This window comes from Chaetodon auriga, chromosome 2, assembly GCF_051107435.1.
Source record: "Chaetodon auriga isolate fChaAug3 chromosome 2, fChaAug3.hap1, whole genome shotgun sequence".
NCBI lineage: Eukaryota > Metazoa > Chordata > Actinopteri > Chaetodontiformes > Chaetodontidae > Chaetodon > Chaetodon auriga.
The window spans coordinates 12641595-12665103 of record NC_135075.1 but is presented as its reverse complement, the minus strand read 5'-3'; the positions used below and the strand labels follow the sequence as shown (position 1 = coordinate 12665103).

The 23509-nt window shown below is 42.3% G+C and overlaps 1 protein-coding gene across 4 annotated transcripts in view; it reads right to left on the bottom strand.

The window, feature by feature from the left end:
• cpne5b (copine Vb) overlaps positions 1–13585 on the bottom strand; it is a 117182-nt gene extending 103597 nt beyond the window's left edge. Inside the window, exons 1-2 of one of the 4 annotated variants that reach the window (XM_076755022.1) lie at positions 13196–13585; positions 12764–13036 (exon numbers count right to left, since the gene is read on the bottom strand). In XM_076755022.1, the coding sequence (XP_076611137.1) occupies positions 12764–12882 (119 nt within the window). In that variant the 5' untranslated portion in view covers positions 12883–13036; positions 13196–13585. The remainder of the gene's footprint in view (positions 1–12763; positions 13037–13195) is intronic. The other 3 variants (XM_076754993.1, XM_076755011.1, XM_076755001.1) reach the window with 3 other exon arrangements.
• Between the last annotated feature and the right edge of the window lie 9924 nt (positions 13586–23509).

Below are 23509 nucleotides of genomic sequence, written 5' to 3'. Positions count from 1 at the left end.
GTCTGCATTCTTTCAGCATTGACCAATTCAGTGTGTCTGCATTCTGTAATTACCTCTTTATATAGTAGTTTTCACCGCCACTTCCTCAGAATGAAATTACTGACCTACAGACAAGTAATTCTCATGAAACGGTGCATGCACATAATCCAGCGTTACTATTGGCAGTTTTATCTAATTGGTTACAGTCTCATTGTTTACTGGTAAATTTCGGAGTAACATATCAGAGTTGTATTAAGCTGCCGCTCAGGCTAATCCAACACTTCCTACTGCTGCTGCTGCTAGTTCACGTCATAATGGTGAAGCACAGGGTGGGTGGCTTTTATTGTGAAGCAGTCACACATGTATTTGTAGCCTAAGTTAACACTGACAGCAATCACTCATCGAAAATGTTTGTTTGACGTCATAGCAATCAGCCACTTTTCCTGGAGCCTATGTACATGTCACTGTACTTTGGGGTTCAATGTATATTAGTTACACACATTTTAAACTGTTTGAAAATGAGCCTAAATGTCACTGCAAGAGATAATTATACACCTTAATGCTCTAGTATTGGTTCTATATTTGTATGTTTAACAAATCTTATGCTTAAAAACCCTTTCACATTTATTTTAGTTTAGAAAATCTGCTTTCCTGAAATCCTGATGCATTGAAAATGTGAGATTTTCATCCAGCAATGACAATTTGTCACTAAAGAAAAGCAGAGAAGGGCTGAGTGTTTTCCTCAAGGACATTTAAGCTTGGATGGATTGTAATAGGGAGGCTATCCTCACACTCTTGAATGAAAAAGCTTTGCCAGTGAGGCAAAATGAAAGGGACGTGTTGATGGCAGTGGCAGATGACAGAGGAAGGGAGGAGTTAATGAGGAATGAGGAGGCGAGAACAAGGTAAAAAGAGAGGTGAGCTTAGAGAGAGGAATTATAGCAGGAGATGAAAAAGGAGCAAACGGATGGGAGGGGGAAAAAGAGATAACATAGGAAGCAATAGAGGAAAATGAGGAGGTGGAAGAAGGGGAGTAATCTGTTTATAAGGGCGCTGGGGAAAGCATTATGCAGCAGTGTTATTAAAGCTGGATGATGTATCAAAATGAAGTTTCACAGGCCCTTCATCACTGTCTCTTTTCTTCTCACTGTCTTGTCTGCATTATCATTTTAGCAATATATGTGCTCCAATAGTGACATACACATCGATCTATTGTAAAGTTTAGACCTCCACTGAAGGCGATGTTCTCAAATCTATTTTCGCCTATAACAAAAAGAGCAGTAGCGAGTCATAAATGAAGCTCTTTTCACAGCCTCACTCGTCTGAGTCCAAACTGTAGTGCTGGCATTGCTTTAGTGTCGGATCGATGGCAGAACCAAGCAGGATCTTTTTTCCCACCAGCTGTTGAATTATTCAGGCCAGGACTTCCTCCTGGGAGATTCCTGCTCAGCCTGCCAGACAGACACAGCGAGCTTGCAGCCTGGCAGGGACGCTCAGCATCATCACAAAATTCCCAACAGCACGGACTGTGGCATGGCCCGAGTCAACACAGGTCAGGTGACGGGCAGCATTATAAACTGCATGGTTAGGTCCCTGACAAACTGCGGTTCATTGATCATTTATGATTCGCATCATCTGTTTCTCTGGATGGGATGGGATTTTTCACTTGACTACAATTGTCAGGTAAAAGTTGGCAGTTTTCACGTTGTGCTTTTCAGATGCTGTCACAGCAGAAATCAGCTTGTATTTTGTGGGTAAAACAGGAAACAGTATCACACTGTGTGCCTCTATCCGACTGAAAGAGTGCCAAGAAATTTTCAGCTCACTGCCTCAAGATTTACGTTATGCTGTAAGTGAATGCAGCAGGATCTATGAGATGAAAAGCAAAACGGAAATGAAAGTGAGCCCATACTGTAAAAATAATGTCCTGAGAGGAAGAGTTTTGGAAACCGCATCAAAGTAGGTCAGTGTAAAATGTGTGATTGTTTCAGTGAAGTGGGTCGCTGTAGAGAGAGGATCTTGTTGTCGAATGTCCCTCCTTTGCCTGCTCGTAAGACGTGCTCCTCCTCCTCAAATCATTCACTGGCAAACAACATGCAGCAGTGTGGAATAACATTAAGACCATGAGTCTGTAGTCACGCTAGCAGCACTGTTAAGCTGTACTTCGACACAGCAGTGCTTTCAGCTAAATGCTAACATAACAACCTCACGTTAACAAGACATTATAACTTCTTTCTGAGATTTTTATTACTGGTTCTGAGTAACTTGCTTCAAACTAGACTTGTATGAATCATTAAGTTGTTTGATTTTCACTTGTTTTCAAAATTTTTTGTATGTGATAATTTCTCGTTCTGCTGGCAGATAAATTTGCTCATTTTAAGTATTCTGTCCCCTGTTGAAATTATTTTTTATTTTTGCAGTACATGCTCACAATGACAACATTAACATGCTGGTATTTAGCAGTTGTAAAGTTAGCTTCTTATTACGAAGTACAGCTGAGGCTGATCGGAAATTTTTCAGGTATTTGGTCATAAGACAAAATTCTGGATTGAAGTCAGGGGATCAACAAAATCAGTCAGATTCTGTCTGCGGGGAAAGACATTGCCATTACTGGAGACACGCTGCTAGCAGGGCTAAATACTGCACAAATCCCCAAATCAACTGCAGAGGTTAGAAAATAAGACAAATGACTGTTCAAACGGTTTATATAATGACGTAGTTACTGTGAGGAGGAGCAAAGACATTTAAAGGGATTCAGCCAATACAGGAATAGAAAAGCTGGTATTACTATAATAGCTCGATGAGAGGACTTGGTTCCTTTGGGAGCTGGCAGAAAAATGTATATACAGCTTTATTTACAGTCATTTGTTTGAAGGAATATCCTCAATAATAATTGCCCTAAACCACCACGATGGAATCACATCCTAGTGAATGCAGCCAGAAGAACAAGACACACATACACTCACATGCCCACACATCCATTATCTATTTTCCCTCAGGGTTGGTAGCACCATAATCAAATCCAGGCATGCTGCTGGTTAAATTCCAGCCAGTGACCTGTGCTGCATACCCCTCCCTCTCCTCATCTCCTCTTCACCTGTCACTATCAAATAAAGGGAAAAAAATAAACAGGAAAATAAAAAAAAATCCAGTCATCTCACCCACACATTTTCACACATCTCCAGCTCTGCTGTACCACACAGGATGATCTTGCCCAATCAGTCTGTCCTGCACTGGGGGCACAAAGCCAGGGCTGAAATAGCACCGCGGGCCCAGAAAAGGCAAACAATCTCACATCTACTCAGAGGCGTGAACTCAGTCATGTATCACCCACTACAAGATGCTGGTTAGCCCACAGCTGGTAAAACTGGCATTATAATGACAGCATTAGACCGCTTTCATTCCCTTCTCAGTCTCATTTGTGTTTTGTTTTGTTTTTTTTAAGTTAGAATAATTATATTGCCTGACTGCAGAGTGTCAGTATGTTTAGGATCTGCAGATTAGTCGTCATTTCAAAGTAAGTGCACCCAGACTCTGACAAATAAAGTCACAGCCTCAAATAAACACTGCGCTTCAATAATGCTTCAACTGAAGATCTCATGTGACGTGGTTCATTTGGACACATGGAGACTGTGATGGTGGACTGCCATGTTTTTGCTCATTGGCTTCCTAAAATGCCAATAGGGAGAAATAGTGACAGATCCAAACCTGAGGCCACTTGTACCTGCAGCAAGAGGAGCTTATCTGAAGGGTGCCAGACTTTGTGTCTAATTTTAAGCACCACAGACCCAAATTTCCATCACCTTCAGCAAAGTTTGTTCAAATAAGCATGATGCAATCATTGGAATGTGTCAGAATAGGCATATAATTCACGAGAGGCTGCAACATGTGCAGAGAGGCACACATTGGGAGCAGCCAGCTCACTGAGCTCCTAAAAAGAGACTTCTTGATATCAATGAGCATTCTCGCTGTTGCTCCATCATCGACTAGAAGAGTCCAATCACCTGGACACACTGGCCTAACACTCAAAACAAATTAGTTTCTTGTATTGGATCGGGATGCATGATTTGTGGTGGATATGGTCCTTGCGAGAATGAAAAAGCCTCATCTTTCTAATAGCCAGGTGATGGTAGCTGTCCACAGCTGTGACTCACTTTCCTCAATAGCTCTGACTAAGAGCTATTAAGCTCCCATTACTCCATCACATATGCCGAGAACAGATGCTTTGACCATTGCACAATGGGTGCAATTCACACAGCTAAATGACTGTCCGTGCACCTGTCCAGTTCATCAGAAGGTTCTGATGCTCAGAGTTTTAGCACATTGTGGGCTTTTTTGTTTGTTTGTTTGTTTTTTTCTTTTGATTTCAGGTGAAATCTTTGGATGGTTTGTCTTTGAGATGACTTTGGAAACCTTTGAAAAAGCCACACTGTAATACTTTGCTCTGCTGTAAAAGGCATTTATGTGTAATTTCACACATATCACACAAGTTTAAAGTACTAGCAGTGATGTATTGCAGTACAGAGAGCACAGCAAATCTGTAATTTAGGAAATCTCATGATGTGTGCATATCTCGTTTTTTACAATTTGTTTCTGGCCTTGCACTTTTGGAAATAGGTATGTGTGTACAGTCACTCACCATACTAACATCTAAAACTCTTCTGCATCTGGTGTCATGAATGGTAATAATGGCACCAGTGGATGGAAATTTAGTATGAAGAGCTTTGTCTGCTGGTGCAATGTCAATCTCCTCCATCCCATCCTTTTGAGAAACATGAAGTAATAGTATTTTACCCATAGGCTGTCGGTGATCACTTGTCTATAATTATCTCTATCATACTTATAATTATCTGTATCTATATTAAACAGGTCATCTTATACAAATACAGTGTCTGTTTCCTCCACAGACTGCTCTGCATTTGCTGTGAGCTCTATGATGTTTAGGGCCTGCAGAAATGTGGCCTCTTAGCTTTGTCAGTAGCTCCAACTGAAAAGCTAAATGAATCCAGTTATGCAATAAAATAATAAGACTCCTGAGCAATCCCTCAGTCCAGTGTAAGTTGAAATTATAATGACAAAATGCTAATCAGGGAGCCGAGACAAGCGAGTCATGGACCCCTGGTCAAATGTTAATAATGGTTCCTCCAATTAGACAGATGACTCAGGTGACCCATGATTCCCCACATGCATATCAAACATGTATAAACACTCACCAATCCCTGACCTGAGGCAAGATTTCGAAACAAAGTTCTGACTGTCACAGTAGGAGCTGCTTGTATGCAAATGTTTGAATGTGTTTATTGTGCGAAATCCAAACAGATTGCAGTCATTGCAGTTGTTCCAACACACTGCTGCTCACAAAGATATGAAAATTATGGTCCATTTCACAATATCAATTTATGCTATTTTGTCTTTTTCAATGCCTTCATTCCATTATGGAAACATCAGTGCACTCCTGTAGTGTTTGGCTTTGTGTGACAGTGTGGACATTAACATTGGAGCTTTCAGCCATCGCAGTAAAGCTGGCTGTAACATCACTGATATCATGGGGCTTGAAAAGAGCAACAGCAACATTTTGATGCCAAACTGAAACGATAAAAAAACGAAATGGAAAATGTGCGGCTTACTTTCACAAACAGGAAAGCAACACTGAAGGTTGGCCTTTCAGGATGTCAGAAATTACAACATTGCAGCCAAATATGTAATGAATTACAAACCCTGGTGAAAATGCTCCTTTTTGGAGGATCAATGACATGCAAAGTCTTTGCTCGAAAAAAATCTGAATACATTTTCCGTGATGTATTCTGGAGAGGAGAATAATTTAAGGGAGCATGCATGGTGAATTTGCATATGAATATAGCTTAATATAGCTCACTGTTATTGGAGTTGTATTTATGTTCCTCAAATAAAACTTGCATTTGACCACTAGTTGTTTGCTCGGCAATCTGCTTTACAAGAAACATTACATTTTATGGCTCTTCCCATCAAACTGAGATTCCCATCCCCAAACTGAAACCAGAATTCATTTTAACCCTCTAACATGTTTACTGGTCACAGTCTTCAGTATTTGGGACACAGAGAAGGAGAGAGACCTTCAGTCCTTCACCGATGAATTTGACTTTGTCTGCCCATGGCTCCTCAGCTCTTGCCAGTGAACCAGCAAGCCTGTATGCCAGAGAGCACAGATCAAAGCCCCGTCTCAGCCTCTCAGCCACTAAAGCCAGCGTGACAGTGAGCCATCATTAACACACACAGAGAACGTTGCCCTTCTTCCTTTGGACTTAACATCACTTATGTGCGGCCGCTGCCGACCACGGCCTCGTTCAGCCTCGTTTGTATTCAAGGAGATTCTCTCACCCGGGCTCAAGAGCTGAGATGCAAGCTCGATACAAGTGCGGATGGTAGAGTTTGACGGGTACAGGAACTAGACAGTTAACTCTCGGAAGCAGAGCTGACAGAGCTGATTATAGCCATTGCTTTGTTAAGACGCTGACAACTGAACAGTGCTGCTGTCAGGGCTGGAGGGGATTATTGGGTGTCTGACGGATAAAAATCAAGCATCTTTATGGTATCATGGTAATGAAAGCGAAAAAAGAAGAAAAAGTCTATGTAACTGCAAAGATGATGACATTTTGTTTTTTATTCATATAAAACAAGCAAGTAAAGGAAAACATAGCTTTTAAAGTGCAGATACCAGCTCTTGACATGTGCACATTTATAATCTTTTCAACATGCCCACAGTCCACTTTATTGATTTAGTGAAAGCATTAGTCACAGTCTGTCCGTCGGTGTACCGAAGGCTGTGAAAAGAAGGCATTTAAAAAGGCAAATAACAGCATTGAACTGTGAAAGATAGTATATGGTGCTCAAAAATGATGTTTGCTGTCTACAATCCACTCACCCTGATGTCAGTAAGTAAGTAAGAGGGGAGAAAATAATTGATTGGTTCCTGCCAGGTCAGGAGGAGAGAGTGCTCCATGCTGAAAGGCTTCCAAATGTCTTTTGTATGCAGAGAGTTCCACACAGACACACCAACATACAATATGCTTTCTGTAGTTCAATGCAGTGTTGAAACAGAAAAAAAAAACTGTTTTGTAAGCAGAAACAACAACTCTGATGCATATTTAATGTGCTTCTGCTGCTTCTAAGCTTCATAAAGTCTTTTAATTTGTCTCCCTGCTGCGTGTTAAGACTGTGACAAAACAGACTGTGACAAAACAGACAGACACACACACACACACACACACACACACACACACACACACACACACACACACACACACACACACAAGTGACCACACAGCCGTCTACTGTCTATCTGTAAAAGCAAAGGCAAAGCAGAAGAGGAGGAGGTGGAACAACAAAGCATGTGAGCTGTTATCACCAGGTTTTGTGCCATTGCCCCCAAGAGGACAGGCTCATGTACAGTAGCTGGAATCAGAGAGAGAGAGGCAGACTCATCAGTGTTGCAGGTGTTGGGAGTACCCTGGTCTGCAATGCTGCTCCAGCTTAATGCTGCAGCTCATACAGAGTGAAGTCAGAGGAAAAGGAACGAGATCTGTGGGGCCTGCACAAGGGAAAAATCCCACAAGTGGAGACTGTTACATTAACAAATGCATAAACTATAAGCAGATGATTCCCATAGTTTATGAAAACGAGTGTCTGTGTGTTTGTGTTTGTGTGTGAGTGTGTGTATGTGTGTGTGGAGTGTGAAGAGCCAGTAGGTAGAGGTGGTGGTGTGGTGTCCCCTATGGTTACACAAAGCTTCAGGCCAAACAGTACATCATCTCTGTCTCTCTTTGGGTACTTCAGTTGTTGCGTGCTTGTTTTAATTTTAAGATATTTGAGTATAGAGGAGAAAATCAGCTTTCTGATTTTGCTCCTCTATTCTGTCTTTATTAATAGGATTTAGTGGCATCTAGCAGTGAGTTTGCAGATTGTAGTAGTATTTGGTTTGAAACAACACTTCTTATTTTCAGGTGATTAGACAGCAATGAAAATGTATTTACAGAAATTATATTCTATTTCTGCAAAGAAATGCCACTAAATCCTCCACACTGCACCTTTAATGGAGTTTTGGAAGTGACGCTTCAGTACTTTGTACCCTTTGCGGGGTTCTCAAAGTAATAATATTATAGAAACTACAATAGCTTATAGTTATATAGGTAATGTTTAATGCTTTTAAATTGGTGAGTAAATACTAGGCTGTAAAATAAAGCTCTCCTTCTGGTTTATTTTGAAGTATCATCATGCTCACATTTCACAGAAATACTGCATCATACATGACTGGGACTCTCCTGCTGCCTCTGTGTTGCTGTGGTAATAAAACTTCATCACCTGTAAGAGCAGGGCAGAGATTTTCTATCACTTTGTAGACTGCTCTCTAAACATGTTAGTCTCTTATTTTCATTTCTTAATGAATTCACTTCCCGGTGACGGTGCAATGACGAGCAGGTTTCTCATCTCAGTCTGTCTTTGTTTTTCTGCTCCCTCAGCATTCACACTATTTTTCCTCTCGCCCTGCCACCAAAGTAGAAATCACCGTGGGGTATCTTTCTTTTAGTGATGTGGGTCAGTCATCTGCGAGATAATAATGTTGCAGTTTGCAAAGCTGAGCTGATGTTTTACACACTACATTCTTCTTTTGGTTAATTAGCTTCAGTGATGCTTGCAGTGCAGACCACATTCACACCAAACATGCTCAGACCCAGAGAGATATCATGTGTAAGAGCAGAGCGATGAGAAGCCGTGGCGTCTGGGGTCCCGGGGGGTTTTCTCCACTGTGTGAGATGCTTTCATATCTGTCCCAGATCGGGAGAGGAACCTATCAGATACTGGAACCAGGGTCCTCATAAGCACAAATCTATATGCAAATGCAGATCTTCCAGACATTTAGCAGAGGAGTTTAATCATAGCACACTGAGGATACAAGCTAAGAAATCCCACATCTCCACTGTCATGGAGCCATGCACCAACTACAGGAACAGAATCATTATACCACAACTGCAATCACCAATTAGAGTAAAATCTGCCTGCGACAAGACCCGTGTTCACCTCACTGAAGATCTTAGATTAGGTGTCACTCTCAAGAAATGGCCAGATCATTAATGGTTTAATTGGTCGGTGTGAACTTTGACCCCGTGCTTGGGTTGGCCCTCACCCTTCACCCCTCCTGACCTTTGCCTCTCATCAATCATCCTTCAGTGTCTGTGTGTGTCATGTGTTCGGTTCATACGTGATGCCCACTGGGAAACAGGAATTGAGATAGCACAGCCAATGCATTGCATTAGCCTAGCGAGCTAGTGGTCAGTGATGGATGAAATAAAACAAAAACTTCTTAAAATCTTTGATAATTTGGTGGAGGCTGTTACATTATACCTTTTTTTATTGTGCCTAGGAAGGAGCATTTTTTCCATCCATGTGGAAAGAGGAGTATTTGAGGGTTCTGGAAATACCTTCAGAGCAGCAGTAAGTGCTGCTAAACTACCTTTTGGGTTTCTCAAAGATTGCGGGGTATTTATTTTTCAGAAAATCCGATGCCTAACTGCGTGACTCAAATGTAATGATAATGCATGAGAAGCACAAACTGGGGCTCGTGGGATGACGGTTGTGCTGAAATGAAAGTGAATTATTGGCTTTGAAAACCCAAAATTGTAGCTTCTTGGTTTTGTGGATTTCTTGCATTGGCTCCAGGCAACAACCACCAGTAATGCCAGGTGAGCTCATCGCTTATCAATACCACTCTCAGCAGCTGGTGCTCCTCCACTGACTGGCCTACTCTTCAATGCACAAGCCAGACAGTCTCTCATCAGCTGACTGGAGAGGCTGGTAAATGGCCATGGGCCACATTAGACACATAAGTACTTCTTTATGATGTTTGGATTGACTGGGCAGTTGGACAGTGTGGCAGAAATGGGACAACAGACTTCCACTTCGACCACTGTGAACAGCAATGGAGGGATTGAACAAAGGGCTGAGCAGAGGACAGCGGCTTGGCTTTGTGGCTGTAGGATTTACACCTGCACTTCCTGTCCACATGCCAATTGTGCCCTTCTCCTTTCATTTCTCCCCAGGAGCCAGACCACCGAGCAACGCTGGAGTGGAAACACCAGTTAAAGAAGAAAACAAAAGGTTGGATTTTAGCGTCAAACTGTTTCAAGCTTTGCCACAAATGTGCTGGAAAAGACACATCAATCACAGTGAATGTGGTGACTGGACTGTCTGTTCATATGTAACATATGGTTGAGGTCTGGCAACTAAAACATCTCAGCAAAGGTTCTGATCATGAAAAAAAAATCACATGACTCTCTGCATTATCGTTAGATTGCAAATGCAGAATAACTATGCGTGAATACACTGTTTGCAGCTTCCTGCCACTGAACGACTCAGTCTTCTCCCCTCCCTTAATGAAACAAACCAATTCCCATCATTTGCCCCTTTATTTTACAGATCCGCACCCACCTCCGCTTCATTTGTCAGTGGTCCTGATAATAATACGTTGTCAAAAAAGGGGGGTGTAGCTTGTAAAAAGGGGTATTAACCCAGAGGGAGAAGCTCTCATGACGATTTGGAGGTTTCAGAAAATGTGCGCACATGATGACAATGGGAGAATAGTGAAAGAGACCCCACAGGGAGCCTCTTCTCTTGAATAGGAATCTGACTCACACAACATCTGTACAAAGGATTCGGAGGATTTTGGAGGCCTTGGACTGTACATGGGAGTGTTTGAATAGGGCAGCAAGATTTAACTGTTGAGTTCTTCTGCTTCAGGAGTGCCTGATACAGTCGCCTCGTATCAAATATTCATTATACCACCACAGGAACTGCAGTGTGTGTGGGAAATTTGGACCTTTTACATACTTGACGCATCTTTAAAGCTCATTAGGCTGCAGTCCACGGCAATCCTATGTTGAGCATGATTACAGTGAACCCGCCTATTCAGTAAGCTTGTTTAGAATATGTTACATCTATTTTCCATACACATTACATCACAGTCACACACATTTCATTGACACTTTGAATCCTGCATGCATCAAATGTATGATTTTCAAAGATGAACTGCCTCAGCCTTTCTTGCTCTTATTCTCACTCATTCACACACACACACACACACGCGCACACACACACACACACACACAGCGGCAGTGAAGCAGGAGGGGAAAGCATCGACCCACCCCATTCGATTAATGATTTCTTCTTCCCAAACTCCTCTTCTTTCTGGTAGGAGGCATCTGCACCACTACTCTGGCTGTCTATCAGCACAGAAGCCCGCACACACACACACACACACACACACATTGTCAGAGAAATAATTTGCATAAATGCAGAGGGCTGTCGGAATAGGACTCATGATTTACCTGAATGGTGCTTAATTGAGCATCACTGAGGCATGTAATCCCAATCGCCTCATCGTTACAAGCTGAAAAACACAAAATCCAAAACATGCGGGGCTTTGACTGGTACGCAACACTTTGCCAGCCGCCCTCTCTGCCTCTAAACTGATTCTCCACTATCGCCCACCAGTTCCTGCACCAACACAAACAAGTAAACGGTTGTTCATTCAGCAAATTGAAACACACTCATTTCTTGTCTGTTTTCTTTTTGGTTTTTTTCTTTAGTCTGAGCTGAGAGATGTGGCAGCAATCTTCTCTGCACGTCAGAAAGCCCATCAATAATGCACACACAGCTTGTTATAGCTCAAACTCACTCTGCTTGGATGGCTCACCAACCTAAGACCCAGCATCAAAGACCAGAGAGATGTGGGTGCATATGTGTGTGTGTGTGTGTGTGTGTGTGTGTGTGTGAGAGTGTGCGCGCGTGAGGATGCGCACACATGCCAGCACTTGAGTGTATGTCTGAGAGGCGAAAGGCGTTGAAAGCACTGAGTTTAAAACCTTTCCTAATGGGGAGCAGAGTGACTGTTTATTCTCACTGAACGAGCCCTGCAGGGAGATTCATTTGGCAAAGGCAGATTTATTTTCCTGAAGTACTGTCTGAAAAGGAAATACCTTTGAACTGAATAATAAAGAATGGGACTAAGATTGAGGTCAGGGACACATGCGCTGTGTGAATGCGATGTAAACCTTTGAATGTTTAACATCCAGCACTTTGTAAAGAATGCAGGAGAGGACCGAAAAAGGCTTTCAGTGCTGAAGGCAGCCAGCGGTTACAGCAGCTGCAGTATGGGCTTCAGTATGAAAGAGGCTTCAGCTGAAAAGATCTTACAGCAAAACATGTCAAATATATAAGCAGTACCATGCACATACGGGATACTGTACAGACAACAGCCTCAATCAGGTACTAAGAGCCCTTAATGTTGCATTATTGTGACTTTTGGCATATCACAGCACTCGGAGCCACATACAGTTCTGCTTGTTATCACTCATCATTACAATAAGGTGGTCTCACGTGGCTCATAGTGCGCACACACACACACACACACACACACACCCTTTTCTTTGATACCTGACAAAAATCGCCCGTAAGCGCCTGCATGCATGGATTAATGTGAAGTTTGGCGCATCTTCAGACCTCCTTTGTGATGATGGGTCAGAAACGCCTTCAGTGAGAGGTGAAATGCGTACAAACCGAACGAGGACTCAACTGTTGGTTAGACTCGAAGTAAACTAAAACCACGCTGGATAGCTTAATCCTCTCAATGAACGAGCCTGACTCAGTCCCACAGGGAGGGTGGGGCGCCGTCAACTTTTCTACTGTCTTCTCCCACCGAACTTTCCTGACCCACCGGCTGCGCTCCCGGCGCTCTGCGGACGCTTCAACTCACCTGCAGGACACGGTGATTTCTACTTTGGTGGCGGGGATGTTGCCGGTGATCGGGTCGAAGTCGTACACCGATGACATGTCCTCTAGCTTGTCCATAACGTCTCCCTCCATCATCTCCATCGCGAGGTCTCGGGGTGGCTCGGGTCGGATACGAGAGCCGCACAGCCTGCCCCTGACGGAGCGCGTCGAGTCTCCGGTCACTCCAGAGACCAGATCAGAGACCAGATGGCCTCCGGTCCGACCGGGTGAGGCAGCCACTTCACAAATGTTGAAGCTGGAGAGGAGGGAGGGGGAGGGAAATGGGGAGCACTGAGTGAGTGGACACCAGCAAAAGGCAGAGGCGCACTTGGTTAACTGTCCGTGCGGCGTAATTAAATGAAAAAAAAGAAAAAAGAAGCTAGGACAGTATCTGAGATGACTGTTGCGCCCTCACCGACCGGCTGTACATCACATGCAGAGATGGACTCCTTCTCCGCTCTTCGTCTTCAGTCTGCGCGCACAGCAGAGCGTTTGAAGAGAAGACAGGCTAGATACTCTGAAACACACCCATCCTCCTCCCACACGGAATTACCGTCAAGTGCAACCCTGCCCATGCCCCGGCGCTGCTGCTGTCACCCTGCGAGCAGCCTCCGTGCTGCTCACTCAGAGCGTGTGTGCGAGGGGCTGTCATGGTAATTTAATTACGCACTGACGCTATTTAATATTTAAGACTTTATCTGAGGTGTGGCACAAAAAACGCGGCGTGAAATCCTTCAAAGCCATAAAATAAAGATCAGTTTGTCAGAACAGACACTTGTGAGACCGTGCTGGTGAGGCACATGGCGCTGTGCAATGGGTCCAAACGCGGTGGTCGGGACCCTGCAATGGGTCGCAGGGTAAATCTAAGGGGTCTGGAGATGTTTATCATGGTAGGAACTGCTTTTTTTTTCAGAGTTTCTGTTGATCTTTTCATGTAGATTAATGGCTCATTTCACCTCACCAGCCTCCGTAAAACGATTCATATAAATCTGTCGAGAAGGAGCCAATCGCTTAAAGGGCTCTCAAGTAGACACATCTTTGCTTCAATGGGTCACAAGATCACAAAGTTAGTAAGGTCCACTGCAGAGCGAGGGAGAAAAAGAAAAAAGACACGATAAATTCAGCACCACAACAATGGACAGCTCCTAGAATGAACCTTCCAGCTCTACAATGCTGAAAAACCAGCAGACAAGAAACTTCTTTAACGTGAAGAGTAAGAGCCGTTTGTGTGAGAGGTTCAAAGACAGTCCACAAACTGAGTGAATGAATTTGGAGATAAAACTCCCATCTTGTGTAATTTCATACATTTCTGAACTGGAGAAGGCATGTACATGACATTTTAAGAAATGCAGTTACCAATTAAAATGTGTTCATGCTGGCTGATTTAAAAATCAATATTAATTACAGGGTGGGAATTACATAGAGATTTAATGGCCACCATCCATCATTAGCTTGTATGCAGACTAAGACCTGCCCTGTAAACCACATTGTAATGAATATGCTAAACTGCTGCTGCAGCCGCCTGCCAAGAAAGTGATGGGTTTGTCATTTTTGGATAACTACACTTCCTAAATGCACTGTGTGTGTGTGTGTGTGTGTGTGTGTGTGTGTGTGTGTGTGTGTGTGTGTGTGTGTGTTATCCTCTCTCCACCACCTCACTGTTTATCTCACTCATTCTGACACTCCACATCTCTCTCTCTGTCTTTTTTTTAGTGCATAAACAAAGGACTTACAGCATTTACAGTATATGCCACAGATTGCTGGATGCATCAAGAAACAAACAACTCTTGACCAACTTGGCAAACTACAGTTGTCCCTTTTTGGTCAACGTGGAGGCAGAGACATCAGATTTTCAGTGTCATTGTAGAGTTTCTGGCACTCTCCTTGTTACTCACTCTCACACGTGCCTCACACACACACAGACACACGCACAGCTTTAAATCATTCTACCTCCTTTCATAAATGGGCCGAAGCACACAGCTCTTTCTGCATAGAGCACCTAGCATCTGGATTCTGGAAATCAATTTATACCGGCACAGGACGCTTCTGCCCACACAGCCCTCCAGCTCAGGATCAGGAACACACACACACACACGCACGCACGCACACACACACACAATCATTTTTTCAAGCGGATGCACCAATGTGGACATATAAAAACAAATTACTTTCTCATATATGTTACTGAACGGCCCATAAACAGAGATAAAGAGGCACACATCTACATACACACCCTGTTCTCTCCCGGATGATTCATGTATTTTAAGGGCTCGCTGTTTAGTGTGGGTGAGCACATTATTGCAGATGTTCCAAGGAGTGGGATGACAGGAGCAGGGCCAGAGGATGAGAAAAAAAGGGAAGAAGGAGGAAAAAAAGAAGAAAGGGAGGAAGAAGACCTTCAGAAAAGCTATTTTACCTTCAGTAGTAACCTGCGGTATCACAAATGCACACCAGATATCGAACTGAAATTTGTAAGTTTTCATATTTCATATGCTGGATTTGAGCAGTCTTCCTGCAATCAGATCAGTTCGGTAACAAACAGCACTTCAAACAACAGCTGAGCATTCAGAATAATAAACAGAGATAAATTAACACTCATTAACACCGGGAAACTTGCTGCAGTGACTGCAACAAAGACTGTTCTGGATATTTTCACATTCTTTCCATCTGGCAGCATCAGGCATAGATTTTTTTCAAACTGCCAGCAGACTAGTCTATATTTTCTGGAGCAGCAATGGTGAGAACAAATAACCATTGGGAAGATTTTTTTTTTTTTTTTTTTTATGAGTTTATTAACTGCATTAGATGGCTGCCTGTTCTGAAGAAACAAAAAACTATACCATGTGCATTTCTGAACGTTTCAACATGTTGACTTCTTCAGTGATCAAAAGCAAAGACCAACATTTCACTGGATATCCACTTTAAATGCTATTGCCATCCAGTTGCGATGTACCAGGAGGTGGTCAATGCTTTGTACTGCTGGTCACATTAATAACACCACAGTGGACTCAAATGCCCCTTTTCCTCCTTCTCTGTCCTATTCTCTCGGCTTCCTGCAGTTTCCTAAGCACTAATTACTGTGTTTATGCTTACTTGCGTCATGCTGTCCAAAAATATCGCCTTTCTGGAAGCAATTATGCAAAAACAGACAAATGCCCTGTCAAACAAGTGAAGCTCCTCACAACTAAATATGCGATATTTTTCCCCCACAACCTGGAAAATAAAGACGTTCGTTTACTCCTCTAATCTCGTTCCTCAGTTGGCTTATTTCAAACAGAACAAAATCCACTAATTAATACATGTTGGATGTCCAACCTTAGACTCATTCCTAAACACAGGAAGTGGCTGGAAAATACTCATTCATCAGGGAATCTGTTGGTATTTTCATCCAGCCTGTGACGCACTCCCTTAAATGAGACATCAGCTTTGTCAGCCCTAATGCTGTGGTGGCTGGTGGAGGTAATGAAAAGGATCAGTGGTGGATGGTTAGTACAGTTTCCTCTTAATAGACAATGTGCCTTCTGCTGTGTAGGAAATTGTGTTTCATCTCCAGTGCATTTCTTGGGACCATTATTATAGGAATTCTTACTCTGATGTGTAACTGTCCAAATGAAGATGACATGATTTCATGCTGAGGTATTTCCAGAGCACCGATAATACACCACACAAAAAACGTTACTAGCTCACAATAAATAGAAGGACCACACGTATGTACAGTTACAGCCTACTCGTTAATGAACCTAGAGAAAGGTACATCATAGTGGAAGAAAACATTTCTCCAACAAAAACTACCTCATAACAAACAATGTGCTCCAGCCTGAGGAACTGTAGTGTTGCATTTTAAATGACTTCAACTACTTTTGCTCAACTTGAAAAACTCTGACTCTGCTTTATGCTTCAAGTTTTCAGAGGTCTTTTGAAAAAATGCAGGTTGTAGAAAAGAGAACGCACCAAAAAAGACTTGTTTTAATATTATGCAGTGCTGACGCTTAAAAATAGTGTTAACACTCAGAAAACCTTCCCCTTAAGGTCTATCACCTCTCGTGCAAACAAGACTTCCACTAGTAAGTAACCATCTCCACATCTTACACTGAATGATCACATCAGCTAATACAGTAAATCTGTAGTCTTGTTTATTGCATTGCGAATTGTGAAATAAAAAAACATCCCACAAAGAAGTAGGTGATGTGCTGAAAGCTCGCCTGGAGAAAACTGAGATAGAGCAGTGCACTTGAAACAGCACTGGGAGGAGATTTTCTAATGTGGAAACACTCAGAGTTTCTTATTATTACAGTAATGCCCATTTGGTGCATCTTAAGTGAACAACAGTGAACCCAGATTTATGTTGAGACGTCGGGGGTTTGATAAACCCCAGCCATGTGTCCCCTCCCAGAGTGTAATCCTTCTCTGTGGCCCGGTGGTTTAATCCAGAATCAAACCCCTCCTGAGGTGGCAAACATCACAGAGAAACCTTTAATGACAAACAGACAGAAGGACAGACAGGCACGCACACTTGCATACATACAGTATTTATGGAAGACGACAGCAGCCTAGGTGGCTGATTGACTGGCTAACGGCCCAGCGCTCCCTCAGGCAGCAGCAGCAGTGGGGATTCAAAGAACTGGATGACGGATTAGAGCCACAAAACAATAATAATAAAAAACAACCACAGTTTTCCTGAGCCGGTCCACACTTGATGCACAAGCGCTCAAACTAATTATGAATCTCTTGATTTAACACTTGCTGCTGCTCTTAATCAGATGAGTGGCTACTCATCCAGAAGTTTTAATGGTGCAATAGTTCCTGCGCTGTGGGCAAAGTTCACTGCTGCTTCAACAATGAAGCATATGTTGAGTAGTTTTAGCTCTTTGCTAATAACAGCATAATGTGGCTGAGTTAAAATATTGAATGTGAAGGGAAAATGATACCAGACTGAGTGGTAAAGAATTCCCTACAGCCAAAGCTTCCACCAGGGATTTCTGAAGAAATGGAGAGAGTGCACTGTGCTCACTGGCTGCTTAACATCACCACTGTGATTGACAGCGCCATTACACATTATAATGACACTTAAAGCCCCTTTGAGACTGTGGTCATATCCTTAAATTAAATTAACCTGAGTAAGTACTGCTCATAGATAACATTAGTCCATTAGTAATAAAATATTTTATGAGACCAAGAGCCTGTTTTTATTTCTCCAAAAACAACAATAAATATTATATTTATAAAATGTATAAATGTTTAAATAATAAATATTTAAAAGATGTTACAGTCAGCACGTCCACTCTGTCTCCTACCCGCTCCTTGTTGAAAAGACACGAACTCAACATAAATCAAACCTGTAAGGCACTGAAAGGCTGTGCATTTGGTCACCTAAATCAGACTGATCGCTTATATGTCACAGGGTTTGATCTAAGTCTTGTATGTTGTCATTTTTCTGACTGAAGTTGTACATACATCATCTCCCATTAAAGAGTAGCTCCATATGTCATTTCATCTGTGCACTAGATATGAAGCTACAGCTAAGAGGCAGTTAGCTTAGCACCTCACTAAATAACCCTTCATATAGGGAGTTAACATGCTGGAACTATTTCTTGGCCAGGCACAGAGACCTTTCTTTGACTCAACCATGAAATACTTCCAGTCTGTCATGGTCCATAAAAACACAACATGAACAACAGCATTTCACTGATTCCAGCAAAGAAATGGCTCCGCTGATTAAACTGACTGTTTACTGTGTTAATCAATGAGCTTTAGAGGTGCTGGTAGAATCCAAAAATGTAGATATACTGAGGTAATCAGAGGGAACGGGGAGCAGGTGAGTGAGTGGGTGGAGCAAGTCAGCTGGTGAAATTGGCAGGAATGTGAAGGGTGTGGCTGCAAAGACAGGAGGGTTAGTCAGAGGGAAGACCAGGCAGCCTTAGTGAATGAACAACAGAGAGATCAGGAGGGGTTCATATTTCCAAACTGTTGAAGTATTTTAAGTCTTCTTTAGCAGGGTTAGTGCCTCAGTAACACACACACCAACAACAACTCAAACTTAGTGCTGTACATGATGCACAGCATAAAAAGTCATTGGAACACTAGCCCCCAGCAAAAAACTAAAGAAACTCCTCAGTTCAAGTGAAGTTCCTCAGTTATTCTTAGGAAAAGAAATACACAGTTATTCTGTTTCTGCATGTGCTTTTGTAGCTCACACTACAGCCATTCATGCATGTACTTGTGTAAATATCACGTACTGTACTGGTCAATGTAACCTTTTATCCTCTGACTAATGCTGCTATATCTAATCTGTAATGTGACAACAGAATATTTTTTCCCTGTCATGTAAGGCACTCATTTCAGATCACAAAACATGTTGCACAATAAAGACCACATTCTCAATGAGACAGGCGATGTGGATGTAAAGTTCAGGTCTTTACGACATAATAAATTGGTGGCATCTTATTCATATTCGTTCAAGCCAACTCACTCATGTCCTTAAGCTTAAGGTGACTTTGACATTTTCTAGAATCGGTTTCACTGAGTGGTTTTTATATTATACACATGAAAGGAGTGTATAATTGGTTTTGTGAGCATTTAAAGGGTTTTTTTTATGAAGAGTGCTGTATTAAAAACAAAACAGCAGATTGTGTTAGAAGGTAACAACTGTCAAGTGATCCTGATAAGAAGCACAGGAGGTGGATAATGTTTGACAGGACTGCTGGGATGATGGATCAAAGGTCCAGGTGTGTTTCCCCGTCAGATCCACCTCCACACTTCAGAGGCACCTCTGTCTAGGAGTGAGTGTAAATCTGATCGGGGTGAGTGTGTCTGAAAATACTCCCACTCAATACTTCAGTGGATCTTACAAACTACTTTCCAACACGTGCATATGTTACATTCAAAGGCTTTCTAGTGTGTGAGAACATCCTGGTCTTCAGCATCACGATGGAAATGGCGTTCTACCCAGCGGTGGCACTCTTGTATTTTTTTGGAGTGACGAAAGCCTCACAGGACAATCGGGTGGAGCTGAATGACCGTGCGTCCATGAACGTGTTCTGCCTGTTCGTCTTGGCGCAGCCGCTGTGTCTGGTGCTGGGAGGATACACTGGCATGGCTACATACCTGCTCACAGCTCTGGTCTCCTACAACTTCCTGCCTTGGAGGCAGACAAAACAGCTTGCAAAAGAAAAAGACTCAAAGAAGAAGACAAAGTGAGAACAAGCAGGGAACACAGCATGGAGACTAAGAGAGAGAGGATTCAAACAGATTGTGACAGAAAAAATCATTTTTGTAAAGAATCAAAATTCAATGTGAAATTTTTTTCCTATATGAATAAATGAACATGTGGCTCATTTGCTTAACCACACAGTAGTCCTTTAACCTGCTGAGTGTTTTTCAACTGCAGCTGTAAACATCTGTGAGAGAGAACATTCAGTCCTCATTCAGTGACTCATTTTACGATTCTTGATGCAGTAGTAGGGTTTATTTTAGACAAGAATGAATGGATCGCTTCATAGTTTCCATAACATGTCATAACCATAATGGAGGAACTGACAAGTAAAAGAGCTGGTCTGTTTGGGTCAATAATCTGCAGACCAAAACTGAAAAGTAATTCAATATAACCTTTCCAAGACGAAAAGCAACATTAAATGTGTCAGTTTATTTTCAAAGTAGCTGAGTGATAGATGACAAGATTGATACTGCTGTCAGGTTAGCTATCCTGAAGCGCACTAATTAACAGGAGGAGCTTAGGCTACGTGCTGGCGTTGTGCTTTAAGAAGAACTCCTGGTGTGAAATGCACCCCCTGTCTCTGATTGGCTTACCTTGAGAGTCTTACCCAAACCTTTACCAATGTCATTCCTCATGCCAAAACCTAACCCATGTCGTGTGACTATTATCTGTATGGGGTGTCTTTCGCGACAGGCGATAGCACTGAGTCACTGGCAGCCTTATGGCAATGGCAAGCATCCAGGAAGATAGGTACTGTGTGTTAACTGGAGAGCTCTAGAGGTGCTGGTAGGCAGACTTTGTTCCCTATGACTAGCTCTTACCCCCTTTATGCTAATCTAAGATAATCAGGATTTGGACTTTAGCAGATAGGGAGCAAGGGTAAAATAGGAATTTATTGAATGGATAATGAAAGGAGACTCCAGGTATGAAGGAAACTAGGAACTGGGAAGTCCTGGGAACATCAGGTGAAGCATAAGGTACTGAGGTGGAGAGCAGTTCAGCAATACGCTGGAGAGCACAGGTGGCAGTAGAGGCAAATGGTGAAATGAGGTGGTGATGGTTGTGGACTTGAAGCTTGAGGTAGGTGGAGGCTAGAGGCTGGGCAATACAGGAGATCAAGCACTGGTAATTCACACATGAGAAACAATACTAAATATACACTTAAACTCACAGGTAGCACTAGTAAACGGCCAACTCTACCACTACGCAGCGGAAACAATCTGGCAACAAGACCTCTGCAGTCCACAGTCTTTATGCTGTGCTTGATTGTGATGAGTCCCAGCTGTGTTGAAGCCAGCTCCCAAGCCACCTGGAGAACCACACCCAGCCTCTGCCAAAGAAGGAAACACAGGAAGCAAAGCCCCACACCTCTCCACAGTACACAAGAAAATAACTGAGTTTCCTAAACCATCACAGATAAACCTTTTTCCATCTCTGAATTACAGTCCGCATCCTCATATGAAAGCATTGCCTCTTCTCATCCTTAACATTACACTGAATGACTGACATTCAAGTTTAGCGTCTATAGGGAGTCATTAGTATGAAGCAGCGTTATAACTCAAAGGATACCTAACTCAACATGAATGTGAACAATCTTTGAATGAAAGCAATATTATACACATTCATGAACACTGCCTGCAAATCTGTCCACAAAACCTAATTATGACAAACACTTGGAAAAAAAAACAGCATTGTGTTTTTTAATTACCCACCCGTGTTCATGAATGACAGTGTGTCCCTCTGATGTGGCCAAACCTGGCAGTGTGGAGTGTGTGTGTGTGTGTGTGTGTGTGTGTGTGTGTGTGTGTGTGTGTGTGTGTGTGTGTGTGTGTGTGTGTGCTGTATAAAACCGGACTCAAAGAGAGAGTGTATAATGGGATTAGACCGCGCTATTTAGTTGATAGTTCGAGGCTTTGTTCTGTGGTCAGGCAGATGCTCACAGTGTGTATCTGAGAAACAGTGGGATTTTTTTTTTTGAAGATGTTTATGACTTCCCTCAGCATTAAAATCCTCTTTGACTTCCTGTTGGATGAAGTCATTGTCCAGGCTCTGAATGTGTAGTCTGTCTCTCATAGTTCCTTGTTTCTCTTCTTAAACGTGTGAATTTATGGAGGATAAATAAGGCGATTACCTATTCATGTCAAGCATTCACCATAAAGGTTGTATTTCCACTGTCAGTTTCTATATCCTCCTTCAAGATTATACCATTGTTACCAAGTGCGACAATGTTTGGCTGTTGCTCTTTACATGTTTGTTCCATCTCCTGTACAAGCTGAATATGTGCACTGGTCTCAAATTCCCTTCCTTATTGTCATGTCATTGTTGTCTTCTCATCCTACATTGTTTCAAATTAGGATAAATTGTCTTACTTATTGCCCCTTTTGCAGCCTTTTTCTCAACCCTGTCCTCTTGGCTACATTATTTCTCCTTATGGTTATTCGTGTATCCATCTCAGTCCTTCTCTACATTCAAGTTTGTTTCCATGCTGCTGATAATCATCAGTCCACTTGATTTATTTGTCTCTTTCAGTTCTTTTTCATCATCTGATCTCACTCCCATTATCACAGACAGAGAGCTGTATTTACCAATCAGCTGAACAGCCTTTTACATCTATAAAGATATGATCTCTAATTGAATTAATTTATGACAACTGCATCACTGCGATTATACACATTTAAGGAAATAATTAAAGCAACATATGTTGGGCTGGAGAGAAGATAAGTGAGTCATTTTTCATTCCATTTTTTTAGGCAACACTAATTCACTTGACTGAAGGACTTGCAAGTAACTGTGTTGTACTTTGTTATAATCAAGGAAGCAAATGTTTGCTATCTACTCTACTATCAACTATGAAATATTCTAATATTATTTTAAAACCTGCATCACTTGTCTGTGGCAGCAGAAACAACTTGAAAAGACAACATGGATATCGATGCGTTACCACCTTGTGAAGTTAAAATGTTAAAATGTTAGCCACCAGTGGTATGTTTGCATACCCAGCAGTTACGGAGCCACATTAGCATTCATTTGGAGTCGTGTGTGTGTCAGCCTGATAAATGAAAGCCCAGTGTTGACTGCCTTCTAGCTCTCTTATGGTCTCTGCTAACTTCTGAGGGAAATATCTGGTTTCACTGCCAAATGCTTCACTGAGTTCACCTGCTAATTGCTAACTTTGCTGGGTGTTTGGTGCTGGTAGCTAGCATACAGTTTCACTTTCACATTCACTGTCATTTGATCCATTGTTGAGAGAAACATATTGATTATGTCAGCTTTAAATATAGATGATGATGATGATAATGATGATGATGATGAGATAGGCTTACTGATTCTGTGAGGCTCTACTTTAACACAGTGATGCTCTGAGCAAAATACTAACACCAGTCTGCTAACATGCTAACAGTGACAACTGTTTAGCAGACATGTTTACCATGCTGACCATCTTAGCTTATTGTGTTAACATTTGCTCATTAACATGATCCTGTCCTGATGCCAGTGTTAGATAATGGAGCACCAAAG